This window comes from Elephas maximus, chromosome 18 (assembly GCF_024166365.1).
Source record: "Elephas maximus indicus isolate mEleMax1 chromosome 18, mEleMax1 primary haplotype, whole genome shotgun sequence".
NCBI lineage: Eukaryota > Metazoa > Chordata > Mammalia > Proboscidea > Elephantidae > Elephas > Elephas maximus.
In genome coordinates this window covers 34,999,761-35,017,326 of record NC_064836.1, presented here as the reverse complement: position 1 = coordinate 35,017,326, position 17,566 = coordinate 34,999,761, and the positions used below count along the sequence as shown (strand labels likewise).

General features: G+C 46.8%; 1 protein-coding gene across 1 annotated transcript; it reads right to left on the bottom strand.

Annotated features, from left to right (window-relative positions):
* Positions 1-6,842: 6,842 nt before the first annotated feature.
* On the bottom strand, positions 6,843-16,374 carry ADAMTS1 (ADAM metallopeptidase with thrombospondin type 1 motif 1). Its single transcript, XM_049858473.1, has 9 exons — positions 15,270-16,374; positions 13,296-13,642; positions 12,902-13,034; positions 12,155-12,322; positions 11,433-11,719; positions 10,924-11,110; positions 10,642-10,817; positions 8,910-9,085; positions 6,843-8,744 (listed from the first exon to the last, which is right to left on the bottom strand). Exons 1-9 carry the CDS (start codon positions 15,943-15,945, stop codon positions 8,045-8,047), a joined length of 2,850 nt encoding a protein of 949 aa, XP_049714430.1. The 5' UTR covers positions 15,946-16,374; the 3' UTR covers positions 6,843-8,044.
* Between the last annotated feature and the right edge of the window lie 1,192 nt (positions 16,375-17,566).

Below are 17,566 nucleotides of genomic sequence, written 5' to 3'. Positions count from 1 at the left end.
GGGGTCATAATTCAATCCATGACAATCTCCTAGTTTTGGAGGCTACAGGTCCAAATGAGGGTCTCAGCCCTGTTGATCCTTTCTTGTCAGTTGCCCCAGGCATTCTTTTGTTCATTGGTTTGTAGGTGATCCTCACATGGTGTTTGTCTTTCCCAGTGTGTGCCTTTGTGTCTGTTTTGGTTCCTTTTATAACAGAGAAGTATTTAGAGTTAGGGTCCACCTTACACAGGCATGCCCTCACTGATGTAACAAAAGAAAAACCTGTTTTTCCAAACAAGGTCATACTTACAGGTGCTGGGGTTAGGATTTCAGCACATATTTTTCAGGACCACAATTCAATCCATAACAAACTGATTTTTGTTTCTTGAGCATATACCACTTGATGGATGTGTAATTATATTTCAGGGAAAGGCAACCTGAGTTAAACATTTTTATTAAGTTTGTTCGAAGTGAATAAGGCCCAAATATATTACCAAGAATTGACTTTTTCTTCTCTTCAAGTGATGTTTTTGCTAATGATATCTTGTTAAAATATAACTGATTCTTCTTGCTCCATAAAATGTTTAGAGTCAACGGTTTGATTCCTTAGCAGCTTCTGTCAAAATATTACTTAAAAATAAGCACTTGTTTTGACAGTATTAGTTTCTTATCTCCTTTGGGTTCTGAATATAAATCAGTGTTAACACCTGGCTAGCTGAAGACAACTTTATTGTCATTGATGTTACTGGCTGCTGTAATCAACAGGGTCCAAACAGCAAAGTGCTGTACTACTAACGGAAAGGTTGGCAGTTCAAACCCACCCAAAGATGCCTGGGAAAACAGTCCTGGATATTTGCTTCCTAAAGTTCACAGCCTTGAAAACCCTGTGGAGAAGTTATGGGGTTGCCATGAGTTGAATTCAACTCGATGGCAAAAACAACAACAAATAAACCTTCAAAGTTTAGATTTTACCTTTTTGTGTGTTGTTATTGATTGTTTAAGTTGGACGTGTTAGACTTTGACATTTCTCTGAGGAAGAGGTAGGTCTGCTTTCTCTCCCCCTGAATGTGAACAGCCTTGAGGTAAGTCTGTGTTCTCTCCCCCTGAATGTGAACAGCCTCGTGACGAGGGAGGAGGCAACTCTATATGACCTCCAAAGCCAGGACATCTAAACAATGTAGGCTCTGCCTTGTTTTATTGGGACACTTGCTCTAGGTAACCAGCTGCAAGTTTTTGTTGAAGCCCAAACTAGCTCACACAGGAAGATCACATGGAGAAACCTTGTGTAGGTCCCAGCCAACAGGCAGCACCAATTGTCATACGTGCGAGTGATGATTCCAACCTCCGTCTATCACGTCATTGGCCCACCCCTACCCTTCATGTTTTCTCAGCTGAGGCCCCAGACATCATAGAGCAGACGCAAGCTCTTCACACTCTGCCCTTTCCAAATTCTTGACACAGAAATTCCATAAGCATTATACAATGGTTTGTGTTTTTGTTCACTGTGTCTGGGGAACTTTGTTTCAAAACAGTAGTAAGTGAAATACAATATTTTTCTGATGATTATATTTACTTTTGCTGTATTTCCCTTCTCTTAAAAAAATTACCATATGTTATAAGTCTTTAAATGCTTTCTGAATTAGATGTAGTTTAAACAACTACACATACAAATCAATACCCTCCTAAGAAGTCTTCCTACTTCAATATTGTCCTTTCAGAATCTATTCTAAACGTAGTCAGAGTGATCCTTTTAAAAGGGAAATCATATCATGGCCTTCTGCTCTTTAGCCTTCAATGGCTTCCCATTCAGAGTAAAAGCAAATCTCTTCATTTAATTGGCCCAGAAAGCCCCACACGGTCTGGTTTGTCACTCTCTGACTTTATTGCCTCCTTCTCCACTCTCGTCTCACTTCACACATCTGTGTTCCTGTCTTAGGCTTTTACATTGGTGGTTCCCTCTGACTAGGATGCCCATTTACCAGATATTTGTGTGAATAACTCACCTCTTGCCAGTCTTCATTCAAATATTACCTTGTAAATAAGGCTTACCCCCTCCGCCTTATTTAAATTTGTATTCTTCACCCCAGTACCCTGAGTCCCCTTATCCTATTTTTCACATCACTCTTTTTGTCTTTTTTCTCAACACCTTTTTGTCTTCAAACATCCCCGGCAATTTACTTATGTATTTTGCCTATAGTTTATTAAATGACCACCCACAAGAATATAGAGTCCACAAGGGCAGGGATGTTTGGTCTTTAGTGTTGTTGACATAACTCAGTGCCTAGAACTATTGCTGATTAATAAAAGTTGATTTTAATGCACAAGTGACTACACAGGAGTGCCTGCTATAATATCTTGACTTTAATGGAGGAGTATAGAACCTCATCCTGTTATATTGGCCGTGGCCATGTGACTTGGTTTGGCCAATGGGATCTTAATGGACACAATATGGTAAAGACTAGACCTGTGCTGCAGAGATGGTTTTTCCCTCTTGCATGTCTGCCATCACCTTGCAAAGTTCTTGGTAGATTCTGGTTTAGGAGGATGAGGGGCACCTGCAGTTGAACTAGATCTACGTTGAAACTTGAGTCAAGCCCAGCTGAGCCCAGTGTAGATCAGCAGAACCCCAGCCAACCTGCTGGCAGATGAATGACAGATAAACATTTGCTGTTGCCTGCTGCTGTTTTTTGTTACAAGAATTGTGGTGATTCTTGTAATAGTAAAAACTGATACGATGAGTTCCTGAATATCCTCCCATTCTGCAAAATGAGGCAATAAAGAAAACAAAAAAACAGGACTTGTGTGAATAATAAAACTTTGTCTATTTTTGTAACAAAGCACTGACAGAAAACAACAATCCTAAAAAAAAAAAAATACTTGCATAGGTAACAAACATGCCAAATTTCAAACAAACAATTGCATAGCAATTATAGAAACCTTTTTTTTTTTTACCCTTAAATATAGGCAAGGTGATTTCTCTTGGCTCTTGTCTTAGTCATCTAGTGCTGCTATAACAGAAATACCACAAGTGGGTGCCTTTAACAAAGAAAAATTTATCTTCTCATGGTCTAGTAGGCTAGAAGCCCAAATTCAGGGTGTCAACTCCAGGGGAAGGCTTTCTCTCTCTGTCTGCTCTGAAGGAAGTTTCTTCTCATCAATCTTCCCCTGGACTAGGAGGTTCTCTGCGCAGGAACGTTGGGTCCAAAGGACATGCTCTGTTTCCAGTGCTGCTTTCTTGGTGGTATGAGGTCCCCCCTCATTGCTTGCTTCCCTTTCCTTTTATCTGTTGTAAGATAAAAGGTGGTTCAGGCCACACTCCAAGGAAACCGCATTTACACTGGATCAGGGACGAAACCTTAGTTGCGTCCTAATCCTCTTTAACATAAAGTATAATCACAAAACGGAGAACAACCACACAATACTGGGAATCATGGCCTAACGAAGTTGACACATATTTTGGGGGAACACAATTCAATCCATGACAGTTGGCCTCTACCAAACATGATGTCCTTTTCTAGTGATTAGTCTTCCCTGATGACGTGTCCAAAGTAAGCAAGTCAAAGTCTTATCATCCTCACTTCTAAGGAACATTCTTCCATGACTGATTTGTTCATTCTAGCAGTTCGTAGCATATTCAGTATTCTTTACCAATATCACAGTTCAAAAACCTCAATCCTTCTTCTACCTTCCTTTTTCATTATCCAACTTTCACATGCGTGTGAGGTGATTGAAAATACCATGGCTTAGGTCAGAGGTATCTTAGTCATCAAAGAGACAGTTTTGTTTTTAAAATTGTAAAGAGATCTTTTGCAGTAAATTTGCCCAATTCAATGTTGTTTGATTTCTTGACTGCTGCTTCTGTGAGTGTTGATTGTTGGTCCAAGCAGAACGAAATCATGACAACCCGACAACTACAAATTCTTCAAAGAAATAGGATAAATACTAGGGTAGTGTTGATCGATTCTCTTAGTAGGACTAGGACCTGTGACCTTTATATTAATGATTTTTGTTTCCTTTCTTTTGGGAAGCCAGAATGAGATTAGCAAATGGTAACTGTTGTTTATTGTTCCTAAATAATATTAAGATCCATAGTCTGGCATTTCCTTGCACTGCAAATAAAGGGGATAGTTGAAAATCTTTTGACTGATTCTATCTCTTCATTCCTGACCCTCAGCCTTGTTGCTTTCTCCATGGAATCAAACTAAGCCTCTTAATGAGAAAGAATGCATCTATGAATTAGCAAGGTCCAAAAACGGCTTCTCTATATCATCGGTTATCATTTTAGGTATATTTATCTCATTTTCTCAAATAACTTGTACGGTAATGGCGGGCAAGGGCATTTCTAGTATGTGTGTAACCTCCATGCCACTTACTATGGGGTTTTGTACCATAGTAGCTAGTAATGCAGGCAAATCAGTAATCTTAGTTGATGATGTTGGTGCAAAGGGCATGGTAGGTCACTGAGTTGCATAGCCAACTTTAATGCTTAAGCAAGTTTTGTAGGACCAAGAAAACCAAAACCAAACCCATTGCCATAGAGTCGATTCCAACTCACAGCGACCCTATAGGACAGAGTAGAGCTGCACCATAGAGTTTCCAAGGAGCACCTGGTGGGTTTGAACTGCCAACCTTTTGGTTAGCAGCTGTAGCTCTTAACGACTACACCACCAGGGTTTCCAGGACCAAGAAGAGTTCCCAAAATGTGAGAAGACTTGACTCTTATCTTTTAGCCCTATGGTCCAGTAGCTAACTAACGTGGCTCTCCCCCAGAGGCTTATCTATGAAACACAGTGCCCACGGCAAGCACTGAAATTGTGCCCCTGAAGGGCTGTAGCGAGGTAAGGAATGCCCGGGGGCAATCTCTGAATTGCACCCTGTCCCCAGTTTCAAGATGAACAGTCCTTGACAGTGGCCACACATCAAGTTTGAAAAGCATTCTTCCTTGTCTGGGTGCCTCAGTCAGGTGCCTTTCATATTTGTGGCACCTTGAAATGTCATTCCATGACTCGTGGCTCCCAGGACTCATGCCATGCCTGTCATACATTAGATACGTCCCCATCCTCTACAACTGTGCTTCTGACTCCTGAGAATCTAACATTCAATTGCTCATAGAAAGAACATTTTTAGTAATCTGAGGGCAAATTAGAAATTATTGTCTGAATCTGAAATTAGTGTTTTATCTAGAACTACTTGAGGAAACTATTGTTTCTAAATAGCGCGAAAAAAAGGATAAAAACTGTGAAGTTGGAAATAACTGTGGTTAACCACATTATTTGTCTTCTGGAATCCCCAGTGGGGCATTGGTTAAGAGCTACAGCTGTTAACCAAAAGTCTGGCAGTTCGAATCCACCAGGCACTCCTTGGAAACCCTATGGGGGCGGTTCTACTCTATCCTATAGAGTCGCTATGAGTCAGCATCGGGTGCTGGTGGGTAGTAAAGAAACTATTTTCTAAGAGAAATATTGTTACTATGGAAGCGATGTGAACTTTTAAATTCATTAAGGTATCACTCAGCACTTAAGACATAATGATTTACGAAAGGCTACCCACAGTGGCCTGGGTGTTCCAAGGTTTTCCCAAAATTCTCATGGTATTCCCGACGAGCATGGGAAACATTTGGAGGGCTTTTGGTTCACCATATGTTATCTCAAATGTAATTTATGAGGCATCATTTCCTGCTCAATGGCTTAAATATCTTCACATAATTTTACTCACAGGATATAACTGAGGAAGAGAGACAAACTCGGAATGCCTCCAGGGCCCCAACCTTTTTCCGTTTAATTTATGGTATACACCAGTGAATATATTGAAGCTGTCAATACTGACTTTGTCAAGGATTTCTTTTTACTTGGATCCACAATCAATGCCCACGGAGGCAGCAGTCAGTCAAGAAATCAAATGATCCACTGCATTAGGCAAATCTGTTCCAAAAGACCTCTTTGCAGTGTTAAAAAGCAAAGATGTCACTTTGAGGACTAAGGTGTGCCTGACTCAAGCCATGGTGTTTTCAGTCACCTCATACGCATGCGAAAGCTGGACAATGAATAAAGACCAAAGAAGAATTGATGTCTTTGAACTATGATGTTGGTGAAGAATATTGAATATACTATGGACAGCCAGAAGAACAAACAAATCTGTCTTAGAAAAAGTACAACCAGAATGCTCCTTAGAAGCAAGGATGGTGAGACTTAGTCTCACATCCTTTGGACTTGTTATCAGGAGGGACCAGTCCCTGGACAAGAGCATCACATTCGGTAGAGGGTCAAAGAGGAAGACCCTCAACAAGATGGATTGACAAAGTGGCTGCAACAATGGGTTCGAGCATAGCAAGGATTGTGAGGATGACTCAGCATTGAGCCGTGTTTCATTCTGTTGTACATAGGGTTGTTCGCTATGAGTCAGAATTGACTCGACAGCACCTAACAACAAATACATGAGTGGTCAACAAACGATCCCTGCAATAGCAATCTGGCTGCCCACCACTTGTTTTTGTGAAGTTGTATTAGAATGCAGCCTGCCCATTCATTTATGTACGGTCTGCTTTCATGCTGAAACAGCAGAGTCGAGTAGTTGCATCAGAGACCCACGGCTCACAAAGATAAAAACATTTACTACCTGGCCCTTGGCGGAAAGTCTGCCAACCACTGCTGCATATTGGATGCATTAGGAGGACATCTATCCATCACAAATCGTATCTCCTCTTTTTAGAGATCATATAAATTAGGAAAAAACTTCAGCCTTCAAATTCGATGTGTCTCAGATTTCCTTCCAGGAATTAATTCACAGTCAAGAAAACTAGACACGTGATTTCAAAAAGTGTTCTTTTATTATTTCTAGTAACATATATTGTATAAATACTCTATTTTATATGTCCTTTTACAAAAGAGGTATAACTTAAAGATTTATCATTATAAAGAAAGTATAAAAATAAATACGTTCATATAGGCATTTATTACAAACTATAGTCCTTCTTAGAAGGAACACACAAATCAATACTTATAAAGTACATACAATTTATAGCAACATATTTTACTATATACATATGGAAAAAGACATATTCTCTATCATAGTCGAAGAGCTGGACAGACATTCACCAGGATATGACTGTTGGAACAGCTGCTGGGGATGGACCTGCTACCCCTCAGTAGCCTCCACATAGTGAGACAAGTGATCTCAATGTCCCCATACAAGCGGGACCCGCTCCACACACCCCATTCTTGTGCTGGCATCGCATTCTGTGTGATCTGACTTTCGGGAGACGTCTGATTTCTTCGCACACACACTCCTAAAGCCTGCCTGCAGAAGGAGGAAGAAAGGCAGGCAGTACCAACCGCACCGTGGCTCTAGTTTGCACCAGCACCTGAGACATGGCTGCTTCCTTTCTGCCCCCGTGTACTTAATGTATCCTTACAAACTACATGTCATTACTTCTTCATCGAGATTAATTACACAAGGAAAGGTGAAGATGATACAAAAACGTAAAGACGAGGCCGCCGGAGCCTTATCTCCATTGGCTGAGCGTATCTCAGGCTGGACCATCTGAACTCTTAACTCTTGGTAGGAAATATGGAGTAAATATTCTCTGAAGCCATAGCAGCCATAAACAAGGCTGGTCAAAGATTCGACCTGTTCTCCACTCTTCCCCCATGGTTAAAGAAGTAAAGTGAAACCATGTTTGAAACTCAAAATTTCATCTTTCTCCCGCCTTTCCTTTGCCAAGCCCCGCGATACGAAGGATTTAAATAGTACCAGGAAGTAGGGGTTGTACTCTTTCTTAAATTGATTTTGGCAATCTTTTCTTTTAAACCTCTAATTGATGCAACAAAAGAAATAATCATAATGCCCCATGGCTTTATCGTCTTCTAATAACCCTCATTCACTATCCTATCAGATTTGTAAGTGGCAGGACATTCACACGATCTCATCTCTCTTCCAACTACTTCCAAGCTCCCATCTCACTGACTCCTCGTGGATGACCTGGAAGGGATGTTGAGTCCCTCCAGGCTTCTTGATTTCAGTGCATCAGCCCTTCTGCACTTTGCTTCTCCCTCATCCCTGACCCTGCTTAACTGCATTCCGCCATCGTGCAAAAGTCTATGTAATGCTTAGGTTTCTTTAAAGGGTCGCAGCTCTCGTGGGCCAGCACCCCCCCATCATGGGACAGACACTTCAAGGTTCTCTTTTTGTAACCCTTCCCACAAGTCTTTGAACATGGCGACCACTCCCCCAGCTGCCAGTGGGGACAGGGCACGTTGGCACAGGGCCTGGTGCTGGCTGGCTTCACTTCCTTGGCACACTCTGAAGCGGGCTGCCCATTAAGGTCTCTGCATTCCACCAGTCTCCGCTGCCACCCGGATCCACATGACTTGGAACACTCACCCCACTCTTCAATGACCCATTCTGAGAAGGTCGGGATAGCATTGAAAGATTCCTTCTTCTTCTTCACGAAATATGTGTATTTAATTTTAGGTCGAAGGGCATTACCCACTGTAAGGACCTGGATAGTTAAGGGCTCTTTGAGCGGGCTAAAGCTGAGAATTCTTTCCAGCACTGCAGAGGAGCCACTGTACCTCAAGACGCTACCTTTGTATGTGATGTCCTGCTCTAAAGTGGACAAGGTGAAGTCACCGTTAAGGATGTATGTGCCATCGGCAGCTTTGATGGCAAGGAAGCTTCCGTTATTTCTGGATGCCCTCTGATTCCGCTGTTTCACTTCAATGTTTGTGGCTCCAGCTGGAATGGTGACAATGTCATGATATCCAGGTCTGCAACAAGGAAAACCAGATACAGTGAATTCTTGTTCACTAGCTAATTACACTACTTCACTTGAAGACACATTAATAATTGATAATTACTATGCTTTTAACCGGACCTATAAACAAGTTACATCTATATCATAAGGGAATTTGAGAGGTCATTTTCACACTTACTTTGCCCTAGTAACTGATCCTGATATTTTCTTACATGTAGATCCATTTCCTCCACAAATACCACATTTATCGAATTTCTTTTTGGAGTCTATGATACGGTCGCAGCCAGCTTTTACACATTGGCCTTGCACACAGACAGAGGTGGAATCTGGGCTACATGGAGTACCATCCACGACCTGGAAAAGAGAACATGTATCAACAAGGGAAAGAGACAATGCGATGATAACTAAGAAAGTTTTCCTCATTAACAGTAGATGTGGCAGTGGCAGAAAAGTAGAGTAGAGAGAAAGCCTGCTTTCCTGACCATCCCAATTAAAACAGAACGCCATATACAAGCTGCGTTCCCTCCTTCTGACTATACTACGACTATAGTACTTATCCATCGTCACCAGCTGCCACTGGATTTCTTCTGACTCATGACAATACTATGTGTGTCAGAGCAGAACTGGGCTCAATTATAGTTTCTAGTGCCTGGTTTTTGGCAAGTAGATGACCAGGCCTTTCTTCCGAGGCATTGCTGGGTGGGCTTGAACTTTCAACCTTTCAATTAGTAGCCAATCACATTAACCATTTGTACCACCCAAGGACTCCGCAGTACTTAGACGTCTGTAAAAGCTTATCTGTTGTTGTATTATTTGTGCATTGCCCTTATCTCCCCTTGAGCTACTATCTGCGAAAGCAGAGCTTTTGATCAATTTGTTTACTGCTCTATCTTCAGTGTCTAGAATGATACCAGGCAATAAACCAGTGGCCATCGGGTTGATTCCGACTGATAGCGACACTATAGGGTGGAGTAAAATTGCCCCATGGGGTTTCCAAGTACTGGCTGGTAGATTTGAAGTGCTGACCTTCTGGTTAGCAGCCAAGCTCTTAACTACTATGCCACCAGGGCTCCATACCAGGCAACAGCAGGTGCTTAATACATCACATACTGAATGCTGAATCTGCAACCTGGGAATATTTTCACAGCCCACAGTGCTAATGACACATGATAATCTCAATTAAATTACATTTTCTATCTCAGAGCTAGATGGAAATCCTCACCCTCTGCTGCTTCTACTATTTTACACGTGTCCTCAAATGCAGGAATATCAATGCCCAGGTTTCGATTTTAATAAGTCCATTGGCTCATGCTACTGCTAGCCGCCCAGTAGCAAGTACTTTGGACTTTGCCTAAACTGTTTTCCTGGAGCATTGACTGTGTGTTAATATACAATTGATCTAACCATGAGTCGTATGTGAAACTTAGTTTTGCAGAGAAATGCTTAATTTTTCAAAGGGCTTTTCTTTGTACGCTGTTGCTAGGTGCCATCAAGTTGATTCCAACTCATAGTGACTCCATGGGACAGAACAGAACTATCCCATAGAGTTTTCCCGGCTGTCATCTTTAAGGGGCAATTGCCAGGTCTTTCTCCATTGGAGCCACTGGGTATGTTCGAACTGCCAACCTTCTACTTAGCAGTCGAGAGCTTAACCATTACGCCATCAGGGCTCCTTTTTTTTGTATATAAGAGTAATAATAAGCAGTTGGAAGAATCGCAAGCCCTGAATTGATTGATTCAAGCCTTTTTTCATAACTGAAAACAACATCAAACTCACAGTAGTCAGTAGCTAATTTGAAACTGAACACAAGTTCAGACATAAATTAAAGAAACCAGATCAAAGGTTGAATGAAAAGGCAGCAAGTCAAGACCTTGGCTTCCAGACAGACAATAAGTACAAACGTAATTACCTTGGGCTGCAAGACAAAGAAATAGCCGATGCCTTTAGCTTGACAGATAAGCTTGCACCTGTCCTTTGGGGAAACGCCAGCGTACTTGGGCGTCCACTCCACCGCAGGCCCGCTCCCAAAGGAAGTTTTTGAAAAGTCATTGTGTGCCTCACATTGTTCCTCTCTGAAGGTTTTTCCTGGAAAGAGAGCAGCAGGATGACGTTGCCAGTTTCCAACGTTTCAGCTCCCATTGATTGGCACATTCTCACCCGTTCCTCAACGCTGGCATCCATGTCTACTCACCATTATTGTCTGGGCAGTCCTCGATGTTACAGGACCGGTAGCGCACTCTTTTGCCTTCGCAGTACTTGCCTCCGTTCTTCGGGACTGGGTTGTCGCACTCCCTCATCGTATACTGAACTCCTCCACCACACGTTCGGGAACAGTCTCCCCAGGGCCCCCACGGCCCCCAGCTTCCATGAACAGGAGTCTAAATGGGAACACAGAGCGCCGGTGTTAGAATTCTGTAAAGAGAACTTTTAGGGAATAAAAGAAACAATATGGGACACAGAATCAATTACAAAAGCTTTCTCTCTGGCATTTCTGCCGGAGGACACAGATTGGGGTCTTCCATTTGGTATCAGGTATTTTAGCATCATTTTGGAGCACAGTTCTACTCTTGAAACACAGGGGGTCGCCAGGAGTTGGAATCAACTCGGTGGGAATTTTTTTCCCCCCTCCCTCTCGAGGGGCTGTTCCCTTCAATTCCAGCATTTAAAGGAGCATGAATATGTGCTGGTAGAAAAACTCACATCAAAATGCTTCCTGTCGGTCTTGTTCACACACTGGCCACCGACACACCACTTCCCATCTCCACAGCTGGTCCCATCTGCCCATGGGAAGTGCTTGGTTTGGCACACCAGCAGGCCGCCGGAGGTGCCAGTGCACCAGAGGGTCGTGCACGTGCTGGCCGTGTCGGGGCAGTGCTTGGATTCTTCCCCAAACGTAAACTGGCACTGCCGGTTGGCATCGTACAAGGTCCCCGGGAAATCGGAGGGTAGCTGTATGGGACTCTGGGGTTTGTCCATCAAACATTCCCCTGCAAAGAAAATGCCAGGCAACCGGGAATAAGTAACTAATGAAAGCACACAGGGGGCAGATCACATTTTCAGAAAGTACTCATCCAGTGAGACGACATAAAGCAAAGTGATTTCAAGACTGTGGAGCTTTTGAGCACCATGCTTGACAAACGGAAAATTTTATCATGAACGGGGGTACTTCTCTGTGAATAATGACCTGAAATTATTGTTCTGCTAAAAATGTGAACTGACCTACTTTGGGACCTATTCAGTCTGAAGCACAATATTTTATTGGGAATTAAGATCTGAAAATTGATGGTCTTGGCAGTGAAGATTAATTTTGAAGGAGGTAAAAGAAAATAAAAAGAACAAGACAAAAAAAAGAGCATGTTTAACCAGAAAGCTACATTTGGAGGCTGGGACGCCATCTAGAAAGAGCAGCTTGTGCGTCTTACCATGACCATTATCCAGAAATGATGTAATCATGTAGGCGCTGCAGGGAGACCAAGGCTGACTGCGGTCCAGGCTGGAGAGCATCGAGGCCATCATGTGGGAATCTCGGTTCACCCCGTTAATGCCGGCACACTGCTTCGCGTCATCATGCGGCATGTTAAACACGTGGCCTGAGAAGCAATCCAAACCCACGTTAAAATATAGGTCATTCCCAGTGTTTTTTTCCCCCCAACTGGGACTCATTTGTCTTAAAACGATGTAACTAGAGGAAGATGTTTATTTTTGGAGACAACGCCTGCTGCTTTTCACAGGGTATCCAAATGTCCATTAAAAAAAAAAAAACCCATTGTCATCGAATCAATTCTGACTCACTGCGACCCTACAGAACAGGGTAGAACTGCCCCATAGGGTTTCTGAGGCTGTAAATCTCTACAGAAGCAGACTGCCACATCTTTCTCCCGTGGAGCTGCTGGTGGGTTCAAGCTGCTGACCTTTCAGTTAGCAGCCAAGTGCTTTAACCAGTTCGCCACCAGGGCTCCTCCAAATGTCCACAGCTTCTCCTTTTTTTTTTTTTTTTTTATCTTATAAGACGGTATTTTTTGAAATCATGGAAAAAACATTTTCTCCAGTTTCTAAGATGCTTTGGCACCCAAAGTAGCCAGCTTATTACCTGGAGACTCTCCCTCTTAATATATTTATCAGTCGGAATTCATTAATGGGGCTTAGGTCTTACTACAAAACGAACTTACCTAATTCATGGGCTGTGGTGAAGGCAGCTTGTAGACCATCATCTTCTATGACCGAGCAGCTTCTGCTGGGATCACACATCGTTCCAACATCGGCCATCCCCAGAGTATCACACGTGTGAGCGCCACACAGGTCCTAAGAGGGACAAAAAGGCAACCTTATTAATAGGGGTAAAGCATGAGCCTTGGGGTCTGTTTCACAGGGGGTGACTTCACGTGTATTTTGGAGCATCTACGTTCATTGTTGTTGACTTGTCCTTTACGAGGACTTTCCAGAACTTGCAGGGATACAATTTAAGTGCAAACACATTGGTGACAATTCTTTACATAGATCTGTCTGTTTTGAAGCAGACTCTTCAGACGGCCCTGTCACGAGTGGTACCGTCTTCCTGCGCACCTGTCTGGTGAAGAGAATCGCTGTGTCATAGTGCTCGGCATCTCGGTCACTGGGTGGGTTGTGCTGCTTTTGCCAACTGCAGAAGTTTCGCAGCGTGAGCGCAGCATTAGAGGTCACTTCTGGTCCCTTCTGTTCCTCATAGATGACCAGGATCTTCACCACCACCAGGCTGATTGAATTCCGAATGCTGGGGTGTTTGTACAACCGGGAGGCCACCGAGAACAAGGTGAGAAGGTAGTGTTTCAGGCCACTGCCATGGAACTCTGCCATTGACTGGTCGGCCACAAGCATGGTTTCCACATAGCGGGGGCTGGACACAAAACGCTTCTTTCTTAGGCTTCCAGCTCCTGTAAGGAAACAAGGAAGGTCCTTTGCTTAGGGGCCGTCTATCCAAGAATAGTTACCTTTGCATAGTATATAAGGAAAGCCCAACGGGTCAAAGCAAATAAACAAAACAAAAATACACCTGGAACGACAATAACAAAAATATTTGCATCTCTTTTTCAGTGGAGATGTGATTTTTTTTTTAAAGCTTTCTCCTTTAAATAAAGAGGCCTGGTGCTCTTTTGAGCGCTCAGGCTGTATTTTTGGGGAGCTGGGTTTTGGCCCTCTTTGAAATCCTCCAATCTGAACCGGGCAGCATGGGCATTATCCTTCCAGTTGTAGTAAAAACTTGGAGCAAGGGTAGCCGGCAGAGCGCCCTGAGTCACTCTTTCACAGGCCACGACTCAAATCCTGAATGAGATCATCGGGCTCCACGTGGAAGGCCCCGGGGCAGGGCTGGGGCGGCCGCCAAGGGGCAGGGCCTGAAGGAATCTGCTCTTTTTCCAGGGGTCCCTGGGGTGCGTGCCTATGCCAACTCCGGGCACAAGGACCACCCACTCAGCCCAGCAGCCTGTTGCCTCACTCCCACGGCCCCAGGAAAATAAGTTCCTGCCTTGGCCTACAGTTGCTTATCTGAAAGAGAGCCCTAGGATTCTGGATGGAGAGCCAGGGGGAAGTTCTAAGTTGGGCGATGAGCAAATGGCAAATAACTGCTTCGAGGAGCAGACTTGCCGGGGCGGGGCGGGGGGGGGGGGGCGGGAAGGGGAGAATTCTAAAACGAGACCCGTGAGAAAGTGAAAAAAGAAAAAGCCACTAAAGCGATAGACCGAGACGACCTGGGCAGGAACCACTGCACGCAGCCGAGCCTGGGAACCGCGTAGCTGGAAGAATCAGCGCAGATCTTCCTTCAACAGCTCTGGGGAGCTGAATTATGGCCGCGAGAGGGGGCGCAAACTGGGAGGCGGGGTCGGGGCGCGGGGAGGCGGGGCAAGCGGCGCGAAGACCTCCCAAGCAGGTTGTGCCGAGGGGCCCCGCGGCCGCCTGTCGATGTCAGCCTCTTAAAGGGGGTAGGGGGCGGGGGTCAGAGGACCGCAGAGCAGCGATCACAAAGCAGCTGCCCGGACCTTGGGGCTACGCATTCCGGGGTCACCCCCGCCCTCTCCAACTCCGCCCTCCTCAGGACACAGGGTGCGAGCCCAGGCCGCGGTTACAAAATGCAGCGCAAAGTTGCAACCAGACCAAAGAGCAAACACACAGAAGCAAGCGTTAAAAACAAATGAACGGGGATAGAAAGAAGTCCCTCGCTCACATTCGACTAAAGCACTCCATTAAGGTGGAAGGAATAGGGTTACCAATTCTCCCAGATCGAAACGTTTCACTCTAGTCTGCAGAAAAGGTACATTTGTCCTCTCTTGATCATTCATTATTCGTGCAAATGGAATTACGTTTTCTAGCAGGATTTGATGAACTCACTCTTGAGTTCACCAACCTGAAACTCGAACCACATTTCTGCGCTCCAGGCCTCTGTCCTGTCCGCAAACACATACTCCTGCCAACGAACGGGAGTCTACCCACAAGTTGCTTCGGATGGAGACAGTGGGAAGGAGTAAATGGAAAGACAAGTGAGAAAAACTCTTCTCCGGCTGATACCTGTTGGCTGTCCGGCGCGCTGCGGCTCCCAGTCTTGCTGCGGCCACTGAGCCCCGGCGTCCTCGCCCTCGGGTCCTTCACCCCTCGGGGGCAGGGTTTCGTCGTCCACGGTCGCGCACTTGGCGCCTCCGCCTCCGCCCCGCCGTCTCCGCCGCAGGAGATGGAACTGCGGGCGCTGAGGAGGCTCCTCCCCGGCGGCCACCGGGGCCAGGCGCACAGTGGCGGCGGCGGGTGCAGGCTGGATGAAGAACTCCTCGCCCTGCAGGTAGAAGGCGCCGCGCACGCCCTCGCAGAGACTGAGGGCGGCGGCCGAGCCCGGGTCGCCGTTCACTGTGCCGGAGTAGAAGCAGTGCCCCAGGTCGCCGACGGGCTCCGAATACAGCGCCTCGGGCCCGGGTCTGCGCCCCACGGTCTGGAGTGTGAAGCCGGGCGCCAGGAAGCCGCGGTCCGGCTGCAGCTCCAAGCGCAGCCTCTGACCAAAGGCATCCAGGCTAAGGCGCGTGGTCTCGTGTTCCGCGGCGTGCTCCAGCGCGGGTAGCACCAACTCCTCGTCCTCCTCGGCGGGGCGCCCGAGCGCTCCTGGCATGGCCAGCAGAGCCGCAGCTGCTGCAAGCAGCAGCAACATGGGTGCAGGCTGCGAGCTCCGGAGCCGCCTCGCCGGCTCGGAGTTCCACATGTCGCCGCCTGGCGCGCGCCTTCGGAACCCCGTGTGGGCCGCTCTCAGTATTTGAGCCCCGGGAGACACCGAGCGCTGCAGCGCACCGAGCGAGGGGGCTATTGTTCAGACCAGGAGAGCAACGCCTCGCTGGCCTCGCTCTGGATTGTTAAACAGTTACTATTATTCTTTGAAATTGCGCGCGGAGCCGGCTGCAGCCGGGGCTCCTGGAGTAACGGGAGGAGGCGCCGCAGCTCTGCCGGATCGCGGGAAGTTTTTCTTCCAGCGCAGAGTTGGAGGCACGGTGCGGCGGGCGCAGGCGGGGATGGGTGCCCGGCGCCCCTCTCCGGCCTCCGCCTTTGCCGCTGTGTTGCTCACTCTGCAGGGCTCTGCCCTTTCAGCCCTGCTGCGTGCCCTGGCTTTGCAGTCACCGCGGACTCAGAGCCGCTTTCCAGCGAGTGCAAGGAACGGGCACCCGGGCCCATCCTTATATAGTCGGGAATGGGTTTCCTCCCTCCCCCCTTCCTCCTCCCTCTTGGCCGCCTCACCAGCCCCGAAGACACCGCCCCCTGAGCTCAGTCGGCGCTAAACCGCGCTCAGCGCCGCGGGCCGGGGCGGGGGAGGGGGTGGCCTGGGCGCTGGCTCTGCGCCACCGGCTCGCCAATCTTGGGGCGGGAAGCCGCAGAAGAGACGCGAGACCAGCACTTTGTACAGCTAGGGTTCTTACCGGGAGAAGGGTCTGCCTTCCACTGCGCCCTCCCTGCCACCGACTCCAGGGACTACCCTCCTATCCCGCCGTCCCCCTCGTGCGAGTGGGCCCTTCGCGCGCCCTGCAGCTCTTCCCGGAGGGAGGGTCGGGGTGGAGAGCTGAGTCCTTTCTCCAACATTTCCCTGCTCGGAGAGCTGTCCCCGCGCCCCCCCCCCCCCCGCACCCTCCTTTCCAATCTAGGAGAGGTGCCAGGGCTGCCTTTTCTAGAAAAGTATTCCACCCCATCTCCATCCCCACCCCCTGGCCAGCAGCGTGCATTCTCTTCGCCCCAGCTTTTCTGGGGAAAGCTTGCTTGGCCTGTGCCTACCCTAGAAAGCATGCTTGGGTGGGAGGACAGGGGATACTTCCTAGGCTCTTGATTTTAAAATGTGTTTGCATTGACCCCACCCGCAAGGCCTCGCTGCCTTGGAGACTTCTTTGTAGGGACCCGGGTTCACAGTTCCGGAATAGGTGATGTGGGACGCAATTCATTTCCCTAGAGCCTCAGGAAGGAGTTGCGCTTTCTTTTCATTCGAGAATTATCAGTTCCCGCCCATCTCAGGCTATTCCATCTAACAGCAATCATCGGGCGTAGGCCAGACTGGCAGAAACGTCAAGGCACCCCACTTTCTCAGCTAGGGGCCAGCGGCATCCCTGGGGCCAGAGCGTGGAGTGGGGAAAATTAGGCAGCCGGCTTCCTTCCCGGATCCCCACCCCCCTTCCCACCAGGAAGGGAAATGGCCGCATCCGCGTTACGAAAGCGAAAAAAGCTGAGCCTTCCCACCTCCTGGCCCCTAAGAAAGAGCTGGGCAGCTCAGCGCAAAAAGAGGGAGGAGGGACTCAATGACACAGAGGAAGGAAATGTTTCACAATGCTTTCTCAGGCGGAAAGCCA

Coding starts and splice junctions, on each gene's coding strand:
- ADAMTS1 (XM_049858473.1), bottom strand. CDS start 15,945: ATGTGGAACTCCGAGCCGGCGAGGCGGCTCCGGAGCTCGCAGCCTGCA. Junction 13,643..15,269: donor GCGCGCCGGACAGCCAACAG/GTATCAGCCGGA, acceptor GTTTCCTTACAG/GAGCTGGAAGCCTAAGAAAG. Junction 12,323..12,901: donor CACCACAGCCCATGAATTAG/GTAAGTTCGTTT, acceptor ATTGCTTCTCAG/GCCACGTGTTTAACATGCCG.